This window comes from Parambassis ranga, chromosome 17 (genome assembly GCF_900634625.1).
Source record: "Parambassis ranga chromosome 17, fParRan2.1, whole genome shotgun sequence".
In the NCBI taxonomy this organism is placed as follows: domain Eukaryota; kingdom Metazoa; phylum Chordata; class Actinopteri; family Ambassidae; genus Parambassis; species Parambassis ranga.
Genome location: NC_041037.1, coordinates 5,876,148 through 5,904,091, shown reverse-complemented (window position 1 = coordinate 5,904,091; position 27,944 = coordinate 5,876,148). Strand labels below are relative to the sequence as shown.

Genomic DNA, 27,944 nt, shown 5'->3' with positions numbered 1-27,944 from the left:
TATCGCAGGCACATTGGAACACAGTAGATGTGCAAATGTGGTCATAAAGGCACAAACACTGAATCTTTGCTATTGTTACTTTTAATGTCGCATTTTCACAACTCATCTCCGGACATCTCACGCTGTTGCAGGCACCCTCTCTGTATAATCACCTCTTGCCATGGCACACGTCCTTGTGGTGTGTTAAAAAACTCAGTAAAGTCTTTCCTTATAGTTTAGTGGGCGGGCCGTATGAGGAGTTCTGCACACACGCGTCTCGCGGAGTATGGAACCTCAGTGCGGAAAAGACCTTTTTTTTGTATCTCTTACCACCCGTGGAGCGCGTTCTCCGCTCTTTGTCTCGCGGAGTATGGATCCAGCTTCATCATAAGATGATTGTACCTCACAGAGCTGTCTTTTGTCACGCGTTCTCTCCTGTCTCCTACCCGGTCTTACGTTGTAACGTGGTTTCTTAGCATTATAACATCTCTACAACTCCACCCGTGGCCACGGGATGTTTGCCATTGTATCAGTGTAAAAAGTAATATTTGTATAGGAAACGTTATACAAACATTACTTTTTACACATACACATAAGTGTTTTTTACACATACACATACGTGTTATTATCTACTAATAATCTCTTCATATGGGAAAGTATCATATACTTACAATGTCCCATCACACGAATATCTCAGATTTGATATGAATGAATGAACATTACAGATTTTCACACGTTTGTAAAACCACTTGGCTTCCCAGCAAGTGTTCCTCAGTACTGTAGGAGAAAGTTACCTATAGAAGTAAGCCACTATCCTCCGGCACACGCTGGTGATTAATCAAACGCACCTCTCTTTAGATTGAGCATGCGCGTTTGAGTCAAATCTTGTTCCTTTGCTGTTAGCTCAGTTTACAAACTTATGATATAGCAAACACCGGCGAACTGCAACTTCACAAAAATGGGATAAAGAATGTGTCTTAATTATAAGACACTGTGTAAACCCGCATATAAACAACAAGCGTAACCTAAACCTGAGCTGTTTTTGAATTAATGTCTTCCAGAAAGGTAAGAAGTCTGCTAACTACCTAGCAGGATAACTTGCTAGCAAGTTAGCTTCGTTACCCAAATAGCTTTAACAACCCATGTTGTCAGGCTCAGCATGCCCACACAGCCAAAGCTCCACTGCAAGTCACCGATTTACATCTTAACAGTTATTAACATCACAGCACAGATACGCAATACTGTTTGCAGTTAAGTTAAAAGCAGCGGAATTGTCATTAATAATTAGCATCGGGGCTAATTTGGTTAAAGTAAACAGTTTTGCACTGAGTGAAGACAAAAGTTAATTTAGATGATCCTGCTAACGTCTGTTTATTCCTGATAGCGTAAACGGTCCTCCAGGGACATCAAGTGTGTTTTCTTCCCGGATGATGTCAGACATGGTCTCCACAAAGTGGGCAGAGAGACATCCTCACTGTCCTCATTGTCCTCAGCCCGGAGCTGGGAGAGGTGTGGAGAAAGTTTTTTGGACACTCCAATGACAAAGGTGGATACAGGGCATCATGGCATGACGAAAAACTTGTACAAATGTGACTTTGTCATGCATCTCCCTTTTATATCATTCCCATGTTGCATATACTGATGGTGTTAAAACTTTTGTTACAGACCCTGCAGTCATCAGGGAGGAAGCTGTCTGCTATAAAGAACCTGTCTTTAGGTAATTATCAGAGCTGTCTGAAAGATTAACCTGTATTTTCTTTAGCTATGGGTTACTGGGATGCCAACATGTCTAATCTAAATTTGGTTATTTTAGTGCTTAAACTCCTCAGGTCTGTTAATGTTTAGGTATCTAAAATGTGTTATTATTTCATATCTATATAAAAGACTGTTGTTGCACAATGCATTACATTTAGACAGCTTTAAACACTTGAGAGCTGAATGTTAAAGAAATATTTTTATATGTTTTAAAGTGAAGGATTGTGTTTGGGAACTGATGGACAGACACGTCATTTTTGACTCTTCTGAGCTGATATTTTCCCATCTGCTTGTGTTTTTCAGTGCAGCCTAGACCCTTCCACTGTGAAAAGGACCTAGTCCATATTGCATGGAGTTCCAGCGACTCTGAGCAGTCTGACAGTGAGATGCAACTTCAGTCCAGAGTTGTTCCTCAGCAGCTGATTCATAAACCAAGGCCCACAGCTTCCAGCCAGTCTTACACCAGAGCACTGCTCATGCTCAGCACCAGTAAAGGTAAAACAGACAGTCTGTTGTGATGGGGCTTGTAATTCACTCCAGGTCGGGCTTGATATTGCTGATAGGTTGAGGATATTACTTATAAACACAGCAAAGCTTGGTTACTTCAGGACACAGATATCAATGTCTTGACATTCTTCTTAATTTAACTCCAGTTAGTAGTAAAAATGTATTTCTCAGAATGTTTTTGCTATTTTTTAAATCAAGATCCAGTTACAGGGCTTTTCCAGATGTTTGTTGTATAAGCCATTAGTATTGTAATATATTATGTAAAAGCCAAATCTGCTCTGTTAACTGATTGAAAACTTGAAATCCACTGAAAGTCTTTATCTTGTTTTTCTATTTGTTTGGTTCTGTCTTACTTTAGAAGACCTTCCTGATATAGACACAGACAGTGATCTGGATGTTTCTGAGGTAGAGGCTGAGAAGGACAGTGGGCAACAGATCTCAGACTGTGAATCAGAATCCCCTGATGAGAAGCCAGAAGAGCAGCCTCATGAATCTGAAAATGTGAGTGGATTTTTTTCCTTAAAAGCACCTGCAGAACATAATTACAGGCTGCATTTGGTGTCACACACTTATATCATAGTGGTGCATTGATGCACAGTAGTGCAACATGTATTAGTGATGGCTGCAGCTCCTGCTGCAGAATGCCTGGATTGACTAAGACAGTTTATAAGAAATGCTATTTATCAGTTTTCAGCTGTGACATGTTTAAATGTCTGTATAACAACACTGCAGTGTGTGTAATGGGACACTAGGTGGGGTGATGCCCCTTCTTAAGTTTTATCATGCTCAGCCCATTGCATTACACCCAGTGTTTCTAATTAACAGTTCACTCTTAGTGCAGGCAGTTATCTGCGGTTAAGTGAGTGTCAGTACTTTTCCTTAAAGTGACATCAGATGCATGGCAGTATCCTGTTCACCATGTCCTGATGAGTTTTGGCTCCTGGATCTGTAGCTTAGTCTGCATTAAGGCTTGTGTTTGACTGTAAAACAATATTTATGTGTTGTGTTGTATTTGAAGTGTTCACACTAATATTTGTTTAGCAAACTGTATTTAATTTGTTCTAATTGAATGTTTAGACCAGCGGCCACAAGGTGGAGTGCTGTAGTCATGTGCTGATGACCTGAGAAAGCACTGTTCAGAGTACTTTCTAGATTCAGGCCATGTTCTGTCAAAGTTCACAGACTGGGGTGGCTATAAAACTCTGGCTTAGTGTGACTTTGCTAAAGCAAGCATAGCTTTGTTACTATTTTCACAATGGGAATCTTTTCTGCTTTTTCTTCTTAAAAGCTAATTTTAGTTGCATTTGACACCTGTAACTCAGATGTGCATTGACCTGAATAGTTTCTTGTGGTGTTATTTATAGAAAACAAAACACTGAAATTGCAACACATGAATATGTGTTGTCTTTAGACCTGTGAAGTTATGTAGTTATGTCGTTGGAATCTGCAAAATCAGTTCAAACCACGCTGTGCATTCTCTGTCTGTTTAATAAGTATTCAGTTTATCGCTGGAGCTGCTCTTTTGTGGACCCTCCTATGTACTCTACAGGCCAGGATTGAGTGTTCTTTCTCAGAAGTCATTCAGAAGCAGTATTTGTTAAAGGCAGGTGCTTGCACGGAGAGAATGTACAAGGAGTGGCGAAGGTGTCTTGCTCAGGTTTTAGACCGCGCACACACACACACATACACACAGAATTCAGTTATTATAGCACAACATACAATCGATCCCCTACATTCAGCCAAATTATTGCGGTAACATGGTTGTCTACGTAGTGGAACTGTGTAGTACTCTGCCTGCAAATTAAATAACTCAAGATGAATACAAGGGACCAGAAATTTGTGATGAAAGCTGTGTGTCAAGAGGAAGCCTGATGACAGATTAACATCCTTCCCGCAGACCCAGCTACTTCCTCTTGTCACACTTTTATTTGCTGCTATCAGCTCTCTATGGTCAAACAAGATTTAAGATCATCAAACAGGAGCATTGTGGTCAGAGGCCTTCTTCAAAAATCGAGCTTTAAGGCTCCTGCTTTCACAAATATAGTAGCACTGAAATTTATGCATGTGGTAGATTTGAGAGGTTGATTGGTGCATATCTGTATACAGAGGTGGGTTATTGGCACGTGGTTTTGTAACGTATATTATAAGAATGTATACTTAATAGTACTGATATGATTAGAAGAGCAGAACGTACAAACCTATCTGGACTTTTTATTTGCTGCCCGAAAAGCTTGCTTACACATTGTCAGTTATAAATCAAACCGGATTTAACAGGATACGAAGTGGGTAGATCCCACTCCAAAGCAAAGTTTATTACTCCAGATAAATGTGTGGCTGACTCACTTGATGTCATGCTGCCAGATTTCTGTGTTATTGTACTAGCCGCTGGAAATGGCCAGGCGGAGCTGTGAAGACAACTTTGCATTTCAAGGCCAAAGAGGATGGCCACTTTCCAGATGAAGCACGTTGACCGCCCTAAAATCAGGGCTTCATCGGTCAACAACCCCGCACCACATCACAGCTGCAGCACGGCTATAAACGTGGTTTTACTACTGTTTGTTCAGGAAAAGTTGCAAGTAGACGAGGCAGTGTAGAGCCTGTGTACTTACAATGCTTTCAGTGCTGGGTGAAAACATTTTTGAGCCAGAGCCAGGAACATAGTGTTCCTTTTTCTCTGTAGCTGGTTAGAGTGTGACGTCTGCTGGCATGCTGCCTAGCAGGGTCAAGTTGATTCAAATAAGAGAGCACGCTGGCTGACAGTGCCTGGTATGCTGGTCGTGTCCGCACATGACAGGAACTCAGGTTTCTGGTGGATTTTTCCATGAGAACTGATTCCCTCAGGTGTTGTGAGCAGTGAGACAGCAAAAAAGTTTGTTTTGTTACCATATCTTGTGGATTAATCAATATGACAGTTGATTTTTTTTAATCTAACATGACTCTTTAAATTTACTAAAGGTGGGGTTTTTTAAGCATTTAATAGTCTCCTTATATACAGATTTATTTGAACAATATTTTCTTTTAGCTCAATTTTTACAGTGTGTAAGTCCATCCATCCATCCATCCATCCATCCATCCATCTGTCATCCCTCTTTGTCCTGCAGTGCAGGGTCACGGGGGGGCTGGAGCCTATCCCAGTTATCTACATGTGAGAGGCAGGGTACACCCTGGACAGTTCAGTGTGTTAGTCTATTTATTTATGTTTTTCTTTTTATTTCTAGATGAAAGAGCTAGAAATCTCAGGTTACGTGTCTGATGGAGAGGACACGGTGATCTCGAGCAGACTGAACACTGAGAGCCCTCCACTCCAAACTGGGGAGGGCAGCAAAAGGTCAGTCGGTGACTGGCTGAAATCTGCCCAGGCGATGCTCCAGACACCTCAGAAACCCAATGACACGCCATCCAGGACTCCTGAAGATTCTGCCAAAAAGAAAAAAAAGTTTCAAAGGTTTGAATTCTGCTCCTAAAGTTTGGTTAGGTATTTGATTTCCCCATAATACCTTTACATAAAAACTCAGGTTAATGCTGATACCAGTCCCTAATTACACATGAGGTGCAGTCCTGAAATTTTACCCATTTATCAAGTGAATGTCCAAATCTGTCAGACTGGTGACTCTTCTGCCAGCTCTCTAGCACAAAAAGTTGATGTATTATTGAACCAATGTGTGAGGTATCAGTGTGGTGATTTCACAGCTGGTAGGCATGTTGATGCCACTGCAGTGGATCTTCTTACTCCCCATATTTTTCAGTGATATTTTGGACATGTCCAAATATATGAAGTAAGGTATCAATGCAAAAACCAATAAGAGTTTATTAAAGCATAACCCAAGGCAGAAAACACAGATCATGACACAGACAATCTGTTATTGTTTGCTACATATGAGAGCTTACTCAGGACAGTGTCCAGACCTGATTTTCCAGACACTGTCCATGTTGATACATGCAAATCTGCTTTACAAAGATTTTGCATCAGTTACAGTACAGTAGTTACAGTAGATTAGAGTTTAGACTAGATCCTTCACAATGATTTTCTTATGTCAAAAACTGGTTGGTGAATGTCCATTAAGGCAGTTTTTGCCATTTTAACCATAAAATAGTAACTTGGTGTATATGTGTGGAAGCATATTGCTTCATAAAAAAAGCCAACAAAGAAACAACACATCTTGCTTGCTGCCAGGTGATAGTCAAACTTTGTTAGCAATGTTTCCACGGCAGAACTGACGATGAAAGGGACACCTGGAGTCATAATGTGGGTGCTAAATGTCGTTTGCCATCTCCAAGCCTGTCAAATCTGACAGATGGGTATCAGTAGTCTTTGACAGCTTCTTCACTCGTCAACAAAAATCTTTTATTTCTTTTTCAAACAAACAAGTTTGCATTTATATTGGTTAGGCAGTGTGTGCTGTGTGAGTTTGTCACATTACATCATCTACCTGTGTGTGTGTGTGTGTGTGTGTTTCACAGAGGAGGTCTGGCAGAGAGGTTGAATCGGCTTCAGTGCAGACAGAGGTCAGCTGTTAGCTTCTGGAAGCACCAGTACAACTCGGACACTTCAGCAGCAACAACCGCAACAGGTGATCTCACACAAGCCTTTGGCCAACTAGGCAATGTTACATATAGGTGTTGCATGTATAGATCCCAGAATCACTGTTAAGTGATGAACAAACTTTGATTTGTGAGTGGGATGAAGGCTCTGTCTCTAAGCGGGAGTACATGTGGGGCCGTGCTGAGGAAGTGCCGGCTGTAGCTTGGCTCTGAACTGTGAACTCAATATGTAGGTGACAGGAAACTGCTTGCCTAGTTCTTTCTTTCCTTTCGGTGGTGTACCACACCACTTGTGTTGTTGTCAAGTACCTCCTTATAATAGGACACAGGCAGTGGCTTAAAGGTGACAGTTGATTGTGGAAAAAAGAAACACCCACGTGATGAAGCTTGTGGTCAGCCGATGGTTTGATTAGGGCAAAGAATTAAACGGAAGGTTTGTTTTGTCTTGACCTCATTCTAAGCGTAGTCAATATTTCATGTTTTTTAACTGCTTTTGTTTGTGTGGAGCGTTATCCAGATGGGCCATGTCTGGATTATTTTTTAATATGAAAATTTAGTACATCATAAAAAAATGTTTTTGTCCCACTGCCTAACACATGCTTAAGAATAACAATGTAACAATGGGGTTGCGCCACTAGATCTTGCTGTTATAGGACACCTGTTTTGCTTTATACTTGTAATGTAAGCATGCTCACATATACACATTCGGACATACTGCTCTGCACACAATTTATCAGTGCGTGTCAAGAGGAGGCCTCGATCTCAGTTTCAGCCCGAGCTTATTTTGCAAATTTTGCAATTTAGGACTTTAATGCACAGAGCACAAATGAAGCTTTTAAACTTTTACATGTTTTGACAAATGCATTTTAAATCTTAATGGCTCTCATGCAGCCTTCTTGATGTGATTTACTCTTATCATATTAAAATGAAGCCTCCGGCCAGTAACATACACAGACAATGAACTGCATTGACTCTTCTGACGCCTTCTACTGCTGCAATTTTCACAACTCACTGCAATCAAGTTTACACACAGAATTTACATGCAGCCAAGGCGCCCTTTATCTCAGTTTAAGTTATAGCTGCAGGGCATTGTCAGGATTTGCTCCTCTTAGTTATCTCTATGGACTTTATTGCTCAAGCCAACAGCATAGTCATCACTGGGGTAAAATTCCAAACATTTGTGCAGTCACCCAGTGGGATTTACTGCGTTTCATATCCAGTTCAGCCTGAGTCAGTAACAACTTCGCAGTTAGACTGTGCAAATAGTTCTGATGCTAAAAGTGAATTGCTCACATAATGCATAATGAGTTCCTCAGAGACCAAGATTCCGTGCAAGTGTGAGTCTGCATGCACACTCGCACTCAACATCTGTGTTGTTGTTGGTCTGCTCTCCAGTGGACAGGCCTGGTGTGCTGGTGCTGGAGGTGCTGGAGGTTACCGAGGAGTGCAGCATGCAACTGGCGCTCTGTGAGCACCACCTGCCACCCAGAGACGGCCACCAACACAGCAAGGCTGTCTCTGAGGACACCGCTCGTATGTTGGTATTGTTCAACAGACAGACAGCAGCCCAGCTGATGCCTGCACCCAGAGACATCATCCACATATACCCACCATGGTGAGAACATGCACGTCGCGCTTCTCCGCTCACTTTTGTTTAAGGTTTTGCTTTCAAAGCGCAGGAGGATGAGAGGAGGTAAATGCAGGAGACTTTTATCTTCTGAAGGGTAAAGTGCTCATTTTTTCAGCTTTTCCATTGCAGGGTCTAATTATGCTTTAAACAGCTATAAGCATTCCAGCCACACTGACTACCACTGAAAAGTGTTCATTTGTGTGAACCCCTAATGAAGCCCTGCAAACATGGACCTGGGAGTAAAACTATAAACCACCAACATTACAGTTATAAACTATTTATAATATAACATGGAGAAAACACAAATTTCTCTGTACTGTGTGGCACAGTTTAGACGTTAAACATATGGGAGGAGACCGACAAAACAGTGCAGCTAAAACAGGCCAACCAAGACCGAGTCAGGGTAGTGGAAAATCTCTTCAAGACCTGTACATACAAGATAATGTTGTGACGTCACTAAAAGTGGTTCAACAAGCAACGTGCAGAAAGATTTGTAATGAGATTTGTCCTTCTTAGAAAAGCAGACACTGAAGACACATTATAGTGAGTGAAGAAAATATAACTTTATGGATTTAAAATCGATCCTCCGCAGATCTTTATGTGACAGAAACATTTTTCTGCTTATGTATGGATGCACAGGGTTGAAGCCATATTATAAAATCAGTAGATTAAAATAGTAAGCATCATTTGTAAACATTGTAGAACTTCATTGCGGTTCAGGATCTCAGCCCACTAGCTAAAAAGACATGGCATAATTTCCTGAAACCTAATCTGACATATTTGAAATTATGTTTTTTGTCCAGATGTGTAACTTGATTATGGGTTTAATTGTCCCAGCTATAATAGGTGTTAGTTTTGGAACATGTTATCTGGATATCTAAAATAGCCCTGGAAAGCTGTAAGGGGATGCATTTTGGGAATTATACTTGTTAATGAAACCACTTCTTGGATGTCCTCATTTTTAGTTTGTCTTTTTAAACCTTGGCTGATGATCAAAAACCACACAAAAAAGCCTCTGTTACGGGTAGTTACACAACACAAAACTGAAACTTTTTGTGCAGGACAGTGAGAAATGATGAGGAGGAGGCAGTCTAACAGTGTTATTGCTGATACAAAATGTATGTTACACTTGGAAAAACGTAGACTTTTGTGCATTGTAAGTTTAAACTCTGAACTGGTCTCAGCTTGCAATACTAAGAACTAAAAGCCCAGATGTGAAGAACAGTCCCTCACATGGTGGGGTGTGGGGCGGGGGTGTTTTTTGGGATTGTTTTGGAGCTGGAGCGAGGCAGCAGTTGACTCCAGCTGTTGGGAGTTTGAGTTGAGTACTCTGGAATATCCAGGCTGGCGGAAGCGCAGGGGCCTCCTCAAAGCTCTGACGTCACAAACAGCTCCAGGGAATGCTTCACATTCCTCTTCCTGGCAGTAGTTAGGTCATTTCCAGCAAGCCGGGGAAAAAACACAGTAGGATTATTTTCTGGAGCATTTGGGAGTAGAGAGTTTGAGGGAGCCAGAGGGCTGAGATTGAAAACACATGGCGGTTTGAGAGTATCTCTTTCTTTAGCACCTCTCCATCCCTGTTAGAGTCTATTCTAGAAATCACAGGATAAAGTAGGACCCACCAAACACTCCAATTTATTCCCTTTAAGAATTAATTGTATTTTTTTATTTATTTTTCATGTGGACGTTCAGTCAAACTTTCTTTGTTGTTATGTAATTTACTTTAAAAAGTTGCAGGTCATTCAGTTTGCATTTTAAGTCAGTCAGTTAAAAAAATCCTAAAACACTCATAACAAAGACAAAGCTGGTGATAAGCTGAAATCTCTGATGAGATATCATCTCTCCCAGTTACAGGAAGGGCCAGTCGGAGAAAAAGAGAGCATAGAGGATCAGCATGTCTGGTAAAATTCCTCTTACCTGTTTCCTGTGTGACACTTGACAGGTTAACCTCCCCCATAATTCCCGCAGTGAGTAGGTTTGACTCCTCCCACCTCCCACGCCTTGTTGTGAGTGGGCTGACACATGAGCGGAAATACCTGCAGGGATTATTCACTTACACACTGTGACGCCAGCAGCCAGGGCCACTCCTTAACCTGGCTACCTGTCTGATGATGACAGCTGCCCACTCACCTGCTCACAATGGGGTCACACTTCCTGTAAGGGTGGCGTGCTTGTTCTCATGAACAGTACATTCTGCTCTGGTGAGATTGTTTTACTGATTATTGATCCTGCACAGATAAACGTCATTATCAGGCTTTGTTAAAAGAGTGCGTGTGCTTTTTTGTTTTGTTTTTGTTTTACATGGCTGTAAATAAGCCGATGTTAATTTTAGAAGAAGTACTCAGATCATTTTTGTTGGCAAGTGACAGAAATTGAGTCTACACAAAAAGAAATCTCAATCGGGGCATTCATACATAGATATAAGTAATTAGTTTAGATTAGTTATAATAATAAATAATACATAAAAATTGTACAAAAATTAACATCTGTAAACCAGTATTTCATAAACTACAGGGACCACGCAGAGCTGCCAAATGACTTCTGGATTTTTGACATGACTGCTCACTACTTGATTTTGGTATCCTAGTTTCATTAAGGAGTGCAGAATTAATACTGAACCCATATAGAATGAAGTGGTCATGATGATATATCACTATTAGGTTGTTATATTTTCAATATTTGAGGGATAAATTTACTCAAATATTGTTACTTTTAATTTCACAGTTTTATTTTCAAGCAAATATCTATGATATGAAAAAAAACTTTAATTTACAACCTGTCAAAACAGAATCAGTAGAATTGTTTTTGGTTCACTGACTAATGTACAGTGTGAGTCACTCCCAGTGTCTGCACCGACATGGTTATTTAACCAGAGTGTACTGGATGAGGTGAACACATAATATTGTTGGTATTGCTTTACTGCATACTGTACAGGTGATGGAAACACTGTCAGGATATGTACGTACAGTTAGATGCAGTCAGAACATAACAAGGCAATGAATACACCTGTGTGAAGAGACAATGAGATTATGCCTATTAAATATTCTGTTATGTGTGAATAGGATATACTGTGTATCAGCGAGGGTATGTAGTGCACTACTGTCTGTAGTGCTACTGTCTCCAAAAACTGAACTTTATAATCGCACCTAAAAATGGCAACTGTGTGTACGTAATAATTTGTAAATATTTTCCCATTCTCTCTTTCATTGTGTCTCCAGACATTTTCCTCTACTTATCAGTGTGTTTAGTTTCTCTGATTTAGATATCAGCACAGGTCTGAGACGAGCTGTGGCAAGTACGGCAGTTCCAGTCAGGGAGTGCACTTGGCTTTGAGGCATTGATAAGCCATCATTGCACTATTATCTGCGTTACATGGGGAAGAAATTAGCTCATAATTCATAGTTGCCACAAACGATGTGCCATGAAGTTGTCTGGCTGTTATTCAGTGTCTTTTAGTCTCACACTTGCTGCCACTCAGGTGTGTGTGTGTTTTTTTGCTTCAGTGAGATTAATGAATACTTTTAGAAGAGTCAGCATCCAGCTTACTTTTTACTTATTTTGGTAAAAGTAAAGATTGGCACAAAAGCATCTGAGGTCACAGATTTGAGGCCTATAGATTGTTACTGTGAAGTATTTGTTTCACAGACGACGTTGCGTTTGGAAAGTGTTTTTAGTCGTGTTTTGCAGCGCCGTGAGGTGTAGCCGTAGCCTTTTAACAACCTAAATAACATGGAAAATGTATCTTCAGTGTTGCATTTGTTGCTTTTTTTTCGCTTGCTGTGGAGGAGTATTTGAACTTGTACTTTGTGCTGGGTGGTACACGGTGAACAGGCCTGTGGAGGTGGCTGGTACCTTATCTAAGTTTGACATTCAAACCATCTGGAGCTGTCAGCCCCCCTATGTTTATGCAATAGTCTATTCCATTTTATTTAAAATAGGAAAAGCTTTTGCACCTGCTATCAAAACAATCAGCTAAAGGTGTTTACAGTTGCCCAACACCCTGCGTTTACTTTAATGATGACATTTACTCCCAAAGTCCGTAAGAAGTTGCCAGGTGGAGATGCAGAATACACCAAAGTATTCTAAAAGTGATGTTTCCATCTCTTTGCAGGCAAAGTCTTTCTATAGAGGGCTTGAGCTGTCCTGTTATTCTGAACACGCACTTCAGCCAGAAGGTCTGCTCGGCTGCTAACACGTCTATTCCTGGCTGCCGGTTCGCTCCAAAGAAGTGCATGCCATATTACTTGGGTAAAATATTTGGACTCCTGGAGGCAAGCAGGACTACAGAGATGAACAAGCAGGTGTGTATGTTTCAGTGTCATCACAGTTAGATGTCATTCCATCTTTATTTGGCACTGTACCACATAAAACACACCTCTCAAACTCAATTTTAGTCACTGTGGGACAGAAAAATGTTATCAGTCCAAGAAATCAGCAGATAAGCGTGTAATGACAGCACCAGCATGTTTTGTGCTCAACGGTTTGGCCTCTGGCCACAAGGTTCTGTGCAGGTTTAGTTGGCGTGCATAAAAACAAAACATTAACAACTCTGTGTCAATATTCTTTATGAGAGCATATTTATTAAAACACAGGTGCGCCATTGCAGCGTTTTTCTCCACAGGGTTCATCATGTTCACTTCGTAACACTAAGAATAATAAATAGTTTCAGTGGAGCGTCCAACCCACATCAGTCACTTGCGTCCTGTCATTCATTTTCTGCTCTAGCAGTAGTAGAGGTGATAGATTTGCACGCAAGTTTAATAAAAAAGAATCTTTGCTGTCAGCCTTATCTTCCTTTTTAAAGAAGAATTCTGGAAGTTAAAAAAAAAGATGCAACTCATCACAGAATTATTTGTTGACATTGACTTTAGTGTGAATGCTTAAACTGTGCTTTATGTTGTAGAGCTGAAACTATTTTATCAGTTAAGTTGATCATCAGAAAAGGAATGTAGTTATTAATGAATGTGTCCAGATGTTTGCCTTCAAAAACCAGTTTTGTTTTTCCGTCAGCTGCAGGTTTCTTCTTCTGTTGATATGACATCACAACTTAAATGTCCTGTAGAAGATGAAAGATCAGCCATTAGGTAGCTTTAATTGACATCCACTGCACTGATCTTCACATTTGTAATATGAATCATCAAGTCAATAAATTTCCAACCTTTTTTGTTTCTACATATTTTGCACTCTACCGTTGTTTTTTCAATGCGCTGTTCTCACACAACTAAGGGCTTCATGAATCAGGCATCTTTATTGTCATTTTGCAAGGCACATCAAAATCTTGTTCAGCAACTCTTGGCTTAAGGCACACAGTAAGACACATAGTGTGAAGGCACGTTGCCTTCCATTAACTGAAAAAGGTGAATCAGTGTGTTCCAGCTAAGTTGACTCACAGCATTTTGCTCTATTAACAGCTCTTAAATTCTGTGAAAATGAAATGAATGCACAAAGTCTTAAACAGGGAATCCAGCAGGTGTCTGTAATGCCAAAACCGGGACTAAAACACACTGATAAAGATGAATTACTTAGCAGAATATTGCACTTACATCTGCCCATCATCTGACTGTTGAATCAGCCTGTGCTTTCAGCTCTGAAACGCTGTACATCATGTATTGTGTATCCTTACAGGTCACTCCCTCTGATAGTCTCTGCAGTTTTGGAGGTTCAGGAGTTTTAAGGGAACACTGTGACTCTCTTCTGGAAGCCATCGAAGCCCTTGGCCAGGCTGGCTCTGTGGATCAAGATGTGGAGGTCATCGTCCAAAGAGTTTACGCCGTCCCTATCGGTCACTGTTCTCCTGCATCCATCATTAAACCAAGAGTCCCCCTCAGGTCATCTGCAGCTCTCCCTCCTGCAGAAAAGGGCAAAACCAGGTACTGCTGGATGAGCTGATAATTGGCGGCCCAGTGAGGCCTTTGGTTTTTCAGTTGCTGCCAGAAGAGAAAGGGAAAAATAAATCATGTTTATCTGCAGTGCATGCTGCCACAATATAAATGATTCTTTTTGTTGGAATTGCATGCTGGTGTCTTTGGTCTCGGGCCTTGCATGCTTCTCCTTGGTGGCACAATGTGTCTCAGTGGTCTGGTCGAGCTATTGTTCAGAGCGCAGCAGGCCCCACAAAGTGCTCACACTGTCTCCAGCCATATGGCATTGCTTGACAAAGGACACAAACATTTCTAATTGAATCCAGCTCCTCTGTGAGCGATTCTGGCCATTTCTCAGGAAAGACAATATGATGTTTTCAGAATCTCCTACCATGCAAGCTAGAGTTAAAATAGGACACACGGTGGAAAAGGTTTACAGAAGCTTTTTTTTCCTTAGAGCTTCAGGACAAACCCAAATATATTAATATTAAAATATATTTTAATATTAATATATTAAAACACACCTATTGATGTGACAGCGTCCGCTTGTCAGTCAAAGCGGTCACGCCTTTAATTATCTTAAACCCATGCACTATTGTTATAAATAGACAAAGTGTGTGTAGAGACAAAAATATTTTGTCATATCAGGCTGAAAACATGCTTATTCCTCCTGTACAGAGGGACATTTTTACAAGAAGGACTATTGCTTTTGCAGCTACCCTCAAGTGGCAACTCAGGGAATTGCAGGTTTTGACACGTGTATTTTTTGTTTTTCAGTCTTGACAGGTTGCTACTTGGACTGAAGCAAAACTAGAAAACCAGTACTTGAATGTGGTGGATTTGTCACTAGATATGTCTCATTTAAATATTGTTGTTTTTCCTTTGTTGATATAATCAGTGTGGCTTTAAATAGGTCAAAATTTGACAACAGTGAACCCAAAACAGCTTCCTGTGTTTCAGAGATGACCTGGAGATTTATCCAAGTGGTCTTGTTGTTATTAATGAATCATTTGAAGCACATTCAGCCAGCATGACCTTCAGTTGCCTGGTCCTCCCTAGGCATGTTGTTTTTGTCCTTTGCTGAGTAATAAAAGAAAACTATTGGTTTCTCTAAGTGGAGGGGCCCAGGGGGCACTCTGCGGTGGAGGGGAGGAGAGTCCTAGTCAGCTGACAAGCTAAATGAGCAGCGGTTGTAATATGACACTCACTCCTGCCACGCTGCTTCTGTTGCTGGTAAACAAACACTGCCCTCTGACCGGAAACCCTCCTTCCCCTTCCCTCCAGTTCTCTTCCACTCAACCAGATTCAACAGGCTTACTCTACAGAGAGAGGATGGAGGTTGGGCAGAGGTGATCACGAGTGCTCAGGTTCAGGAATATCTTGATGATCATGCCTGGTTATTATGACTAATTGTAGCTACAAAATATTCAAATTTAAGGCCTTGTGTTCTTATTATTTGTCCACCATTTCATACATTTATTTACATGATTTATCCCTATAATAGGTTTAAATCAAAGTGGGACTCTTGTCAGACATTTAGTTGTTTTTGGTTTGAATTGCTGCACAGGACTATGTCTGCTGTGTAGCTTGTAGTACTTTTCCAGGATGTATATGCCTGCCTTGTGGAAAACAGTGTAGTTTACTTCGACGGCCCACTGGCCTCATTCTGTATAAAGAATAGGACAGTTTGTACCTCTAATGTTGTGTCCCCAGCCTGTGTGACTCACTCCCCTGGTCAGCATGCTTATTTGATCCTTTTGTTGTTTAGCCTCTGTGTTAACACACAAGGGAGACAGGCAAGTATGATATTTATGCCCGAAGAAGATGTTAAGTTCCCGTAAACTTGGAGTAGAATAAACAAGAAGATTAACTGTTTGCAGGAAGTGAGGAGAGGCTAGTTGTTTTTTTTTCTTGGTGGAGAAAGAACACAATGTGCTGCAGGGATCCTGTTACAACCATGTTTATCACTCTGCATGCACTGATTGGCGGACAGCGCATAGGAAGGAATCCCGCCTGTCCGCCCCCCACCAATGAGGCCTCTCTTCTGTATTCTTAATGTGTGGGTCGCTTACTTAGTGTGTTGCCAAGTAATGTGCATGTGTACTGGCTTCCATGCACTCACAATGTGACTGTGTGTGTGTGAAGGAGCGTGTGTGTTTGCACAGGCTCAGTGGATCGTAGTTCCTGGAAGAAAACCTGAGTTGCTGAGAATTCTGTGATCGCTCACAATAACAAATTCCTGAAAACGTCCTGTGACAGAAACCAGCCAATGGTAGAGGATTTTTCTTTTGAAAGTGAGGGGTCACTCTTTGAGGAAGTGTGGATGTGAACGGCTAAAAAGAAGAGACTGAATAGGGGGGTTGGTTGTTTATGTCAAGCTGGTACCACGACAAGTCCCATCACCCCTTTCTTTTCTATCTGTCAGGTGTCCTATCAGATTTCTCACCACGTTTTATTTCAAGTTCAAACATGCTCCACTGAAAGTGTATATATATTCCAGCCAGACTCCCGACAGCTGTGTAAGTATTTTAGGAGAGGTCAAATATTGTTTTATTGGTTTAGTCTGCTATCTTTTGTTGATTTAAACCAAAAAATATGAGTATTTTTAATCACTATTTTACATGCACTATTTTAGGAGAATGTAGTGAAGATACTTATTCTATTGATAAAATGAAAAGACCTTAACCAACATGCATGACAGTAGGCACTGGACCCACCCACAAAATTACATTTTAAATCACTGGAACCTGTTCTTTTAGAAGAGCGTCATTTATTTTAAATCAGTGACACATGCTGCATTTAATGCTTACTAGAGCTTACCATGTGTGTTAATTTGCAGCTGAACGTCATCCTGTCTGAAGACAACCTGTTTTTGTGAACGTACAGTATGTCCATCTTGAACTGATAACAGTTTGGTGACCAAAGGTCAAACGTCTTGGTCACTTTGAACTCACAAGACATGTTTCTGCCCACAACACTTCCACTCAGGCAAAAGAATGAACTGATGTATTTGGTCAAAGTTCACCTTCGTTCGTTACCCAGGACCATTGACAAAGTCAGTGCTTTGCAGACAATTGGATGAGCCGTCAGTTACCATCTATCAGACCCTAGCTTGAATAGTTCAGATCAATGGATTAAACAACTGAGGCTTTTTAAAAGCAGTAGTTAACATGTCAGTTGATAATTATTGCTATCCTTTGAGGACAACATAAAAAGCACTATAACTGCCAGTACTTTCTTACAGGACATCTATTGCTTTTGCCATCCTGGCAACCCCTTACAAGCACATACCGATGGATTTGTGTGACAATCTAGCAGCCTGAGATTGACTTTGAGGAAATAACATAGAATATTTACTACAGCTGTAGTAAATATTGTTTCTGTCTTTTCAAAGTAAAATAATGTTGGTCTTTGAGGAATGCCAAGTTTCTGGAGGCATTTTTTTTGTTCAACTTGAAAAAGTGTCCAACTTGTCACTGAATTGGCCTTCCAGTGATAAATACCAACCATGAAAAGGGGGGGGTCTGTTTACTTTTTGCTATACTCTGAACTTATGCACTCGTGTTTACAACTTCACATACATGACACCTACAAGAAGGTATTATTGGTCTCAGTTTTGTGAGCCACACATATCTTGCTTCTTTAACGTGATGCACGTCTGATTTTGGATTGTGTGAATTAAGTAAACAGCTGAGAATAATCTTGGTTAAAAAGTTGGCCGACAACACCAAAAGTCATGTCAGGAATGTTGTTTAGATATCTATTTTCAGGTCCCTCAAAACAAACACAGACAGACCCCATGTTTAGCAACAGAAAACATTCAAAGGCCCAATCAGGTGGTTGAAAACAGTCTCAAAACTTTCCCAGTGTCTGGGATGTGCGCATGCATGCACATGCATGATGGACAGTCCTCCTCCTCCCTGTTCCTCCTCCTCTTTTTTTTCTGGCCGTTGCTTGTCTAACCAGGGGGATATGAACTTTACTGTTTACTCTCAGGGCTGGTGCAAGGCTGTGTCTGGGCTTGATTGCCTGAGATACTGGAGACTAGAGCGGTTTGGATTCTCCGCTTGCAGGGAGCAGCAGAGTGCAGGAATACACAGCAGTTCACCGCCTCACAACTTTGTAGGCCAAAGGTCTCCTCTGTCAGCAGCAGCCTGTCAGACCTGCCTGTGGCTTTACCACTTACGAATGCCAGTACCACGACTTCAGTATGTGTTGTTAGTATGTTAGCCTGTGAAGTGATCATTTCAGAGCTCTAAATGAAAATATTTTGTTAAAACTCGGTCAGATTATTTAGATGCAAAAGGCACGATCAAATATTTTTTAAAACTTGTAATTAAGCCATTATTATATGATGAGTTAATTTAATTGCTAGAAAACATTGTTTTTTGTGTGAAACTTCAGTCCCTTAGTCGCAAATATGCGACATACCACTTCCGGTCTTAATGCAGCCGAGCTGCTGTATGTATCCCACTCAAAACAGTTGATGCATATTCTGCACATACCAAAAACATCTCCAGTTGTTTGTTTATACATTTTTATGTTTACATGTTTATATTGCAGAAGACTGGAGCATTTGTTTTAGTTACTACAGTGCAAAACCATGCCTAATCTGTGTCTGCGTCATACCTACGTATATTATATGTACTCTATGTGATACAGTCAAATTAACATTCTCTACGTAATGTAGGATCTTTAGGACTGCCAAAACACTAATCCTTCATTTTATTTGATTTTATGAATGTAAATTTTTGTTTTGTTTGCCATGTTTAAAGGTCCCAATATTCTAAAAGTTTTTAGTCACATTCTGATTAGCTAGGATTATAATGCTCTTTAAAATCGATAGTTAACTTTAGACTAGACCTCATAAAAAATGTTTGCCTTAAGTCAGTCAGTTCCACTCTTGAAGCCTCCCCTGAATAGAGTTGCAGCCCCCTGAAGAGACACACCTACCTCTGACCTACAGACCAGAAACCACTTTGAACATTCTAAACTGCATTAATATTATAATGAAGTCTCTTTGGTCTTTTGTTTTTCATTTTTTCCAGGTTGTGTGTGCTTGTCCAGGACAGCTATGGGATGTTCAGTGTGGTCCAGCTCCACCCCCTCCCCTGCAAGGACGACCTCCATCAGTACTGCCAGATGTGGCAGGGAAAGACCTGTGTGCTGAGGAACATTAAAGTGGTGCAGCGGGTCACTCGAGAAAGGTGATGCCCACCCTCTCCTCAGTCTATTCTCCCTGAGTCAACCTGTTATGTAGATTTCTGCTATATGTGAGGTTATCTTCTCTTACTCCTCAGCCAACTTTTACATTATGACTTCCAGTAAAGCAGCCTCAGAGCCACTGAGCTTTAGTTAAACACGTCGGATGCGTAAATCTCCCACAGCACATATCCTTAAGTGCCCTTTTTTTATAAACATTAACATCATGTTTGCATCTTCTATGAAAAGGTGGCCCCTCAGATTATGCTGTCCTGCCAGCAGTGTGACAGTGTTTACATGTAAAGTGATACTGAGGTGTATGCTCTGTGTCCCTTGTGAGTTTCCATAGTCAAGATCCCAGATTAGAAACAGTTAGAAGAACTGATATGGGATCATTTAGAGACTGGCTGGGGGTATGTTTACATCCTTGGTATTTTCAATGCTACCACAGCCTATAATTCCTCTGGAGGTTGTCTGTGGTCACACTGTGATGGATGGGCTATCTTCAGAGCTTGCACATGGGCCATCTTATTAGCTCAAGTGGAAAAACAGGTGGGCTAAAGTTAAAGTTAAAATAGGCAATCATTTATTGATGGTTCCTGAGATATTTTGACAGGCGGGTTTCTAAGCATTCCTGCGTTTGTTCCCTTGTTGGTCCCTTGTAGCATAAAGAACAGAAGCAGGGTGAAACGGTTAGCTTCATGTGAGCCAAATCACTGGTTTATCGCCCTCAACACATGCAACAATTAGAGTTTGAGTGAGCTCTAGAGGTTTTTTAAGCGTTGCTAACTGGTTTATTTTAAATATGTCGCTGCCTGAGATCCTAAATATGGCAAACAAATATTTGAGAAACAGTTTTTGACATTTTGGCCAATTAGCATGCAGACAAATCCAACAATAATCTGCCATTTTCACATTAACCATATTGCACTAGTTAGTGAGTGGTTAGCTGCTGTGCTTTGTAATCATTAGAGCTGAGCCAACTGAGGTCAGCTGTTATGTTTTGCATCCACATTGAAAATAAGTAAAACCATTTCCCTACGTTAAAATATTTCTATAATTCTTTCCAGCTAACTTTCTGCAGTGGTAGTGTATGTAGTGTGGGTAGTGTGCCCCATACGGCCAGCTGAATGTAAAAATGATCATTTGTAGTTCTTAACTATACAACAGAGATAATAAAAACGACAGGTGTACCTGTCTGTCAGTGTAGCTGTAAGATCAATTTACCTGAATGTTGGCTGAACAAGAACACAAACACTGAATAAAAAATCACAGTGTGATGAATGAGCCCTGTTAGCTTGTCGTTACTCATCCTCCTGGAGGCCTCACTGGACTTGACTGGGCTGCAGAACCAGTTCCACACAAAGAAACCCTGTGATTAGAGGCTGACTAACAGGTTGTTAACCACTGGCTGATATGACAGCACCCACATGGATGAATAAGTGTCGCAGTCCTGAACTCGACAAACACTTCTCTGGAGAAAGAATGATTGCAGAGTCTGACGTGTCCTGTTGCTACTTGATGTTATCCCCTTTTTAATTTTTTAATCCCTACTCCCAGGATCTGTTTGACGTCAGAGAGACATTATGAAAACACAGTGATTAAGAACATGGTGAGAGAAGGGCTCCAACTGAGCATAAAACCCACAGACATTTGAACACACTTGTAATTGGTTTTCTAAACCTTGTTATCTTTGCACCACAATGATGCAGTGATTTGCATAGGGTGTGAACTGTTTTCCCACCCTCCAGTCCCAGAAACCCTGCTTGTAACACAGTTTCTGTGTGTCTGATCTGCCAGCCCAAGCACGCTCTCTGTTAGTACTAGGTGACATAAAAAACAAGCTCTGTCTTAACAGATTCATGTTTCAGTGGAAGTGAAACTGGCTGTATAAGCTTATTCTCATCACTGAGGTCCTTTATGCCCCCCTCCTCCCCACCCCAGTCAGAGTGGCCTCCTCACTGTCTCTCTCTTTCCTTCTTTTTGTCTCCCTCTTAGGCGCTCCAGGCTTTTCAGCTTGATAGACAGCCTGTGGCCCCCAGCGATGCCTCTTAAAGAGCATGGAAGCTCACTTAGTATGCCCAGTGTAAGTCCTCTATAGTCAAAATAATGCATGTTCCCCAGCGCAGGTCTTTTTATGGGACCTAGCCATAAAGTATCTTAATTGTTTTCATTTCTTTATTCATTGATTAGTCATTTGCTTGAGAAAGACTTGTACAAATGCAAACATTTGATATTCACATTCATTTATCTTCTCATTTATCAGTTTCAGCTTGTTGCTGCATTCTTCGTTGGTTTCAGGCTGCTTCTCCTTTTGCTATCTATCTTCAGGCTATCTAACGACCAAGCAGTTAATTGAGTTGGCTAATCTGTCGCTGCAGCGCTAATCAAAACCCATAGATGTTTTTTATCAAAGAGAAAAGCAGTAAAATCATCACAATTAAGAAGCAGGAATTTGAGGTTTTGATCTCAAATTAACTTTAAGTAATTTGCTAGTTAATGTATTTTGTATTAACAGGAATGGAGCAACATTTATTTTATAGAGGAATATATTGTTCTAGCCCTGTAACCATATGTGCGTTGGTGTGTGGTTTCATGTGATGCAGAGTTCTGCTCTTGCTTGCTGATCCTCAGATTGGTCAGTAGCTGCAACTGACATTTTTAGCTGACAAAGGATCTCTGGTAGTGATTAAAAGGAGAAGTTATTGTTCTTTAGGAAAATTAGAGCCATTTGTAAATCTAACACAACTGTACTTACCCACATTTATAGACATATCTAAGACGATAACATCTCCTGTCTTAAATCCACCTTGTGAGCTTTGCTTGGTTGAATATTTCTCTAGTCAGAAACACTATTCAAATCTGATATGCATGCAGACTCCCAGAAATGTTTTTCTTTGAAGGCATCTCCACCTCACACCCTTCCAAACTGTTGTCCAAACCTATCATTGCTTTTTATTTCCTCCAACTCTTGGTCAGCATTGCACTCAGCAGTTCATAAAACACATACAAAATTAAATACAGTGTTAAAAAATATTCTGATTTGAGGTCTCAGGATATCAAGGTATGTTCTTTAATATACAAACATGTCCTTTGTTTACAGACAAGCAGAGCTTCAGGGCCAGCTCCGAGTTTCTGCTACCTGCTTTCAGGTCAGCAGAGCTCGGTAGAGGCCACCAAGGAGCAGGCCGTGTCTCCGCTCTACTGTCACCCCCTAAAACGAACCTTACGAGACATACTGCAGGTGAAGAGCTTCACACAGCGCACACACAGACACAGAGATAAGATATCTTCACCGGGGTGAAGGGAAACATATATTTTCTTTTTCAGGGTGAGGGAGGAAAAATATGCCGCTGCAGTTTTGATGCCACAGTTTTATACAAGAGAATGCAGGTACTTCTGACTTTATTGTCACATCGTAAAATGACACTTAAGTAAAAGAACAGTCTTCCTCCATAATCCTGTCAAGATAATTTGAACTAACTGATAAGCCTGAGCGTTGACGTAGAGAGCAGCGCTCATATCACTCTGTGGATGCCAATCTTTGTGAGGCCCGGCCGGTCTTTACCATTGATTGGTGAGACCTTTAAACTTTGACCATGATGAGATAGCAGCTTAGATCAAAGTGCTGGACTTTGCCACGGACTCACACCACTGACACACAGATACCCTTTTTAATATTGTAAACCAGCCCTGTGTGTGGCTTGATGATTGAATTATCTAATCAGAGATTCTAAGACACAAATCACAATTTTCATCTAATTTATGCTTTGTAAGCTTTTGTTGTGTAACGCTTCCTCTCTTTCTAGGTCATTCTGTTTCTAAGTAATTCTCAGTGTATTCTTTTCTTCGTCTTTAGAGCCCTGATGTAGGCCATGGTGAGGTTTGGATGGTGCTAACAGACCCCAGTCTTCAGGAGGAGGAGTGTTCAGAGAGGCCATGCAGGCGAACGGTGGCTCTATGTGTGAACACTTCCTGTGTGCTCACTTCCTCTGTCCTTGAAGCACTGAGTTCCCCAGCTGCCTGTCGCATGTCATTCAGAGACGCCATTAGTGAAAATGGTAGAGCTTTATCATGACCCTTAGCATGTAACTGGTTGTTTTATCTCAGAGGACAGAGTTATGAGCTGCCTTCAGTGCTGTGCTCCATAAATCAGTGAGGAATATTTTACTGCTGCAGCAGGTTAATGTGGAGTTTGTACTTCATGCAGTGTTGCTGTGGAATCTCCAACTGGGGACTGGGCCCCACTAGAGGCACATCAACACATCATACACATTAGTTTAAATTAGTTTTTCAAAATATTAGGAAAGTTCTTGCACACTGTATAACTGTATATTTTGACTCAACATTAAACAGAAATTAGATTCTTGGAACAGCCGTTTTTGCTAACTGCATTTGGTGTCTCCAACTGGGACTACTCACCATTTTGTTTACATGTGTGAGGGTGACTTCCTGGAAACTGAACAGCTAAATGCGATGGCCTCTCCTAGAGGAATACACGCTGAACAGAAAGCTGTTCACTGCCGTACAAACGAAAACAAACCAGCATGCACGGTTAAGCACTTTCCCCCTGGGGTTAATCAAGCATTTCTGATTCTGATTCTGAATATGCTCTATTGTGGGGTGAGTCGGTCTGTTGGCAAGTATCTGCATATGGACATACCCAATACAGTTAGAGAAGTGGTCCTTCCAGATGGCTTATTTCTGTGTTTACTTCCAATTGGACTAACAAAACAATCTTTTTAAAAATGAATTACATCTTTGGAAAGCTACAGAGAAGTCACATTAGTCAAACTAAGACAAAGTTTTTTTTTGCAGCAGAGGTGGAGGGTGCAATTAATTGGAAATATGGCAAGTTGAATGAATGAAAGCCTACATGTGGTGCTTTTGAGTATAATACAATAGGAAATGCACTTAGGCTGCTTTCACACTGGAAAGAGTACAGTCAGAATCAATCCACTTATAAGTGACATGTTCTGCATACATATGTATTTAAAGGATTTTGGGAATATCACTTTGTCACTCTCGCATCACACTCGTTATTGTAATGTACTTGAGTTAATACATTTGCTTAAGCTGTATTTGACCACTTCCTTTACATGCCTCCTAAGGTGCATCCTTTGTTTTTTTGTGTTTTTTTGGGGGGTGCAGTCATGCATATTTCCTGGGTTTATAACATTTTAAATTCACTTCCATCTCTAGATTTCCTCCTGTGTGCCGAGCAGTCTGTCATAGAGCCCGAGGGCAGTCTTAAGTCCACAACCAGGCCAGAGTCAGTTTTACAGCCCCAGAGCTCCATCCTGCTCCATCCTGTGAGACTGGATCCCCTGAGTGTGGAGACCACACCCAACTCCCTGTGCGCTCTCACAGGTCTGTTTCTCTGTTCCAGTCAATCCTGATGTTTTCCCCCCCTTAACTTGGCTCGTCTAAGCACAGCAAGAGATTCTGGTGTGACGTTCAGGCATTGTGCTCTGCTGTTTGTCATTTACTGTCCTCAGGCTCTCATTACTTTATGGACTTTATGGACTAAAATGACATGAAATATGGTGGGATTCATGCATTTACCTCATTTTTCTAAACCCACTCAAACTGAGGCTTCAAACCTTTGGCAGTGCTGTGACAACACTATTTACCTCAATTACTATTTGCTTATATATACATAGTATATGTATAGAGCTAAATAAACATTACTACTTCCAGTCTTAAAACTAAAAGTCATTGCTGTGAGTCTTTCTTTGATTTTCTTACCAATGATGTAAATGTGTAGAAATGTGTGGAGCCTAAAGGAGATAATAATCTGCATCTGCTGACTTCATGTCACAGTGGAGGGCAAAGATCAAACTCTGAACCCTCTTGGTTCTGGCCTCTTTGTTTTGCCAGGTGGCTGAATGAAAATAAAACAAACTTATTGTGTTTTGCGCTTGTGCATGTAATTGTACCTTCTGGAAATTACCAGTGGAAAAAGGGCTCAAAGTGTGTGGAAAGTATGAGGTTATTATCAGGTTTAAATTGGGTATCTGTTTTCAGTGTTTGTGTTTGTGGGGCAGCAGTGCTGGTTGTGAAGTCAGATGGTGTTTAGGTAGGGAGTATGTCTCTGCATTTATCACTGCAATCACTGATAAAACATGAAGTGGTGTTTTATCTCTTACACCCTGTCACAAGCACAGACACATACACACTTTGAAACCTAGGCGTAGATCATTTATCAGTGTTCCTTCGTGTTAGGCTGCTAAAAAATAACAAGAAATGTAAATAAAATTAATAAATACATCTGTGTGCCTGTTCCTTAAAGTGTTGTATACTGTACTATATATAATGGTTTTATTTCTGTCTGCAGGTGTGATAGTGGGTGTGGATGAGAACACAGCGTACACTTGGCCTGCTTGTAATCATTGTGGAAGTGGCAACTTAGATATGTCAGCTGAAAGAACGTAAGTCCCCGGTTTTTTAAAAAAGAAACTTAATGTTAGATGTCCTGACAAACTAACTGGTAACTATGCGTTTTTTTCTTTTCTTCCCCACAGCCAAAGCTTTCACTGTGTTTCTTGTAAGTCAGCGGTGATCAAACCAGACACAAAAGTCCAGCTGGAAGTGTTTCTGAGTTGTTCTTCATTGAAGGATTGCACTGTGAAAGTTAAGGTGAGAATAACAGCACAGGCCTGGTTTCACTCATGAAATGCATCGTTTCCAAATTATATTTAAAGGCAGAGTTCACCATTTTAGGATTTGTGACCTTTTTTTTCCCTGGAATGAGAAGATGTGTCTCCACAGGAACAGGAATAAAGCTAGAGATAGCAATGTTTTAGCTTAGTTTAGCTTAGGATAAGGATAAGGACAAGCAACAGCTAGCCTAGCCATGTTCAAAAAGTGACCGACACCTGACACCTGACACTGACTTACAGGTTATATCCAGTTAAAATAACAATCCTGGGTCACACTGTTCCTGGCTATGACCTGGAACCTCCTGGGTTTCCTGCTGGTTGATTAGCTAGTCTGTTTGCCTTAAAATAAGAAAGGATAGATATCATTATTCTTACTGGAGACATTATGAGGGTGAAAAGTGTTAACCTTGAGGTCTTTGCCAAGCTACACTGAGAGCTTCCTCTACTATACTCCTATTTGTACTGTATAGATGTGACTGTGCCTTTTTAAAAGAAAGCACTGAAGGACTCATGTACATTAAATGTTTATTCTGCACTTTGCAAAGGTTGAAATGACTTCATGCACATCTGCATGTTTTGCAGTTTTTTTAATTATAGAAAACCTGGTGTGACAAATGTAAGTCAGCCAAACTGATAAAGTTATCAGTGTTCTTCTTATCATCCAGCTGATATTTTAACCCTTTTAAGTTGTTACGGAGAACGCACTGAATGTAGTTTATTGTTAAATTTACCACACTAAAGGTGATCGTTAAAATGACATTATAGGTTTTAACATCTTCTCATCTCTGCAACAGCTGCAGAAAAAGACCATCATGTCCATCCTGAACAGCACAGCACTGGAGAGTGATGAGGTAGGTTTACTTTACAAACTGTTACATAACTCTGGGCTGAGCTGCAGGGTGCGCTGATCTTCTGTCAATATGTCCTGAGAGCACACTCATGTGCTCATGTCTGTGTGATAAAACTGACAAAAAAACATGCTGATCATTGATACGGTTGGAAGAATACGGTTATCTTCCACCTCCTTCTGTATGTAGTGATTGTGAAGTTTGCATGTGGTGCAGGCAATAATGCTATTTTCCCAGAGGAGTGCAGGATAAGTTATTAGATCACTAGTGTTACTGCTGACCAGCATGAGGAGAGCAAAGGTCAGCCTGACATGCATTCAGATATTCTTGCAGTGCCATCCTATTGGGAGGTTTTGGATGTAAAACTCAAATAGTGTGTGTGTGGGTGTGTTTGAATTGTGTCAGGTTAACCTCTCCGCTTCAGTTCCCAGGTTACGATGTGGAGAATGTTCTGGGAAAAGAGGTGGGCCCCATCGCCGTTTATGTCCAAGTCGTCACCAGGAAGCCTGCACTCTGGATCAGCCTGGAAGAAATCTGCCTGTGAGGCTGTCAGGGCAGGCAGCTAATGATATCAATCCTAAGGCTTCAGCTGGCTCCAAGGATCTGCACACACACCAGGCCTTGGTCTGAGCCAGTTTATCCCCCCCCCACACACACACACACCCAGCCCTCCACCCTTCTGAAGGCCTCCCTGACAGCTTTGAGGCTGTGCTGAGGAAAAAGGGGCTGCAGGAAGACAAGGTCTTGTTTGTGTTAATGATATGTGATCTTGTGGACCAGGAGTTGACAGCCCAAGGGTAAAGCAGTGGCATGCAGCCTGTCAAAGCTGCCCACGTGGTTCATAAAGTGGAATGTGACTTTCAGATCAGACTAATTATTCACCGCAAAGAAAAACTTTTCCCAATGCATTTAAGAGTACTGACACTGTGTGAATAAAAGCTCTTTTTGCTGACCTTGA

General features: G+C 41.0%; 1 protein-coding gene across 1 annotated transcript; it reads left to right on the top strand.

Annotated features, from left to right (window-relative positions):
* The first annotated feature begins 881 nt into the window (after positions 1 to 881).
* Positions 882 to 27,944, top strand: spidr (scaffold protein involved in DNA repair). The gene is made up of 20 exons (XM_028426768.1): positions 882 to 1,044; positions 1,364 to 1,525; positions 1,645 to 1,696; positions 2,038 to 2,229; positions 2,600 to 2,742; positions 5,460 to 5,686; positions 6,703 to 6,812; positions 8,179 to 8,398; positions 12,525 to 12,714; positions 14,039 to 14,283; positions 19,323 to 19,481; positions 21,475 to 21,562; positions 22,580 to 22,720; positions 22,807 to 22,869; positions 23,336 to 23,537; positions 24,679 to 24,846; positions 25,814 to 25,907; positions 26,001 to 26,115; positions 26,933 to 26,989; positions 27,411 to 27,944. Exons 1-20 carry the CDS (start codon positions 1,030 to 1,032, stop codon positions 27,528 to 27,530), a joined length of 2,763 nt encoding a protein of 920 aa, XP_028282569.1. The 5' UTR covers positions 882 to 1,029; the 3' UTR covers positions 27,531 to 27,944.

Excerpts from the sequence above, each read along its gene's own strand:
- spidr (XM_028426768.1), top strand. Across the intron at positions 12,715-14,038 it reads CTACAGAGATGAACAAGCAG|GTCACTCCCTCTGATAGTCT; the intron begins GTGTGTATGTTT and ends GTATCCTTACAG. Across the intron at positions 26,116-26,932 it reads ATTGCACTGTGAAAGTTAAG|CTGCAGAAAAAGACCATCAT; the intron begins GTGAGAATAACA and ends TCTCTGCAACAG.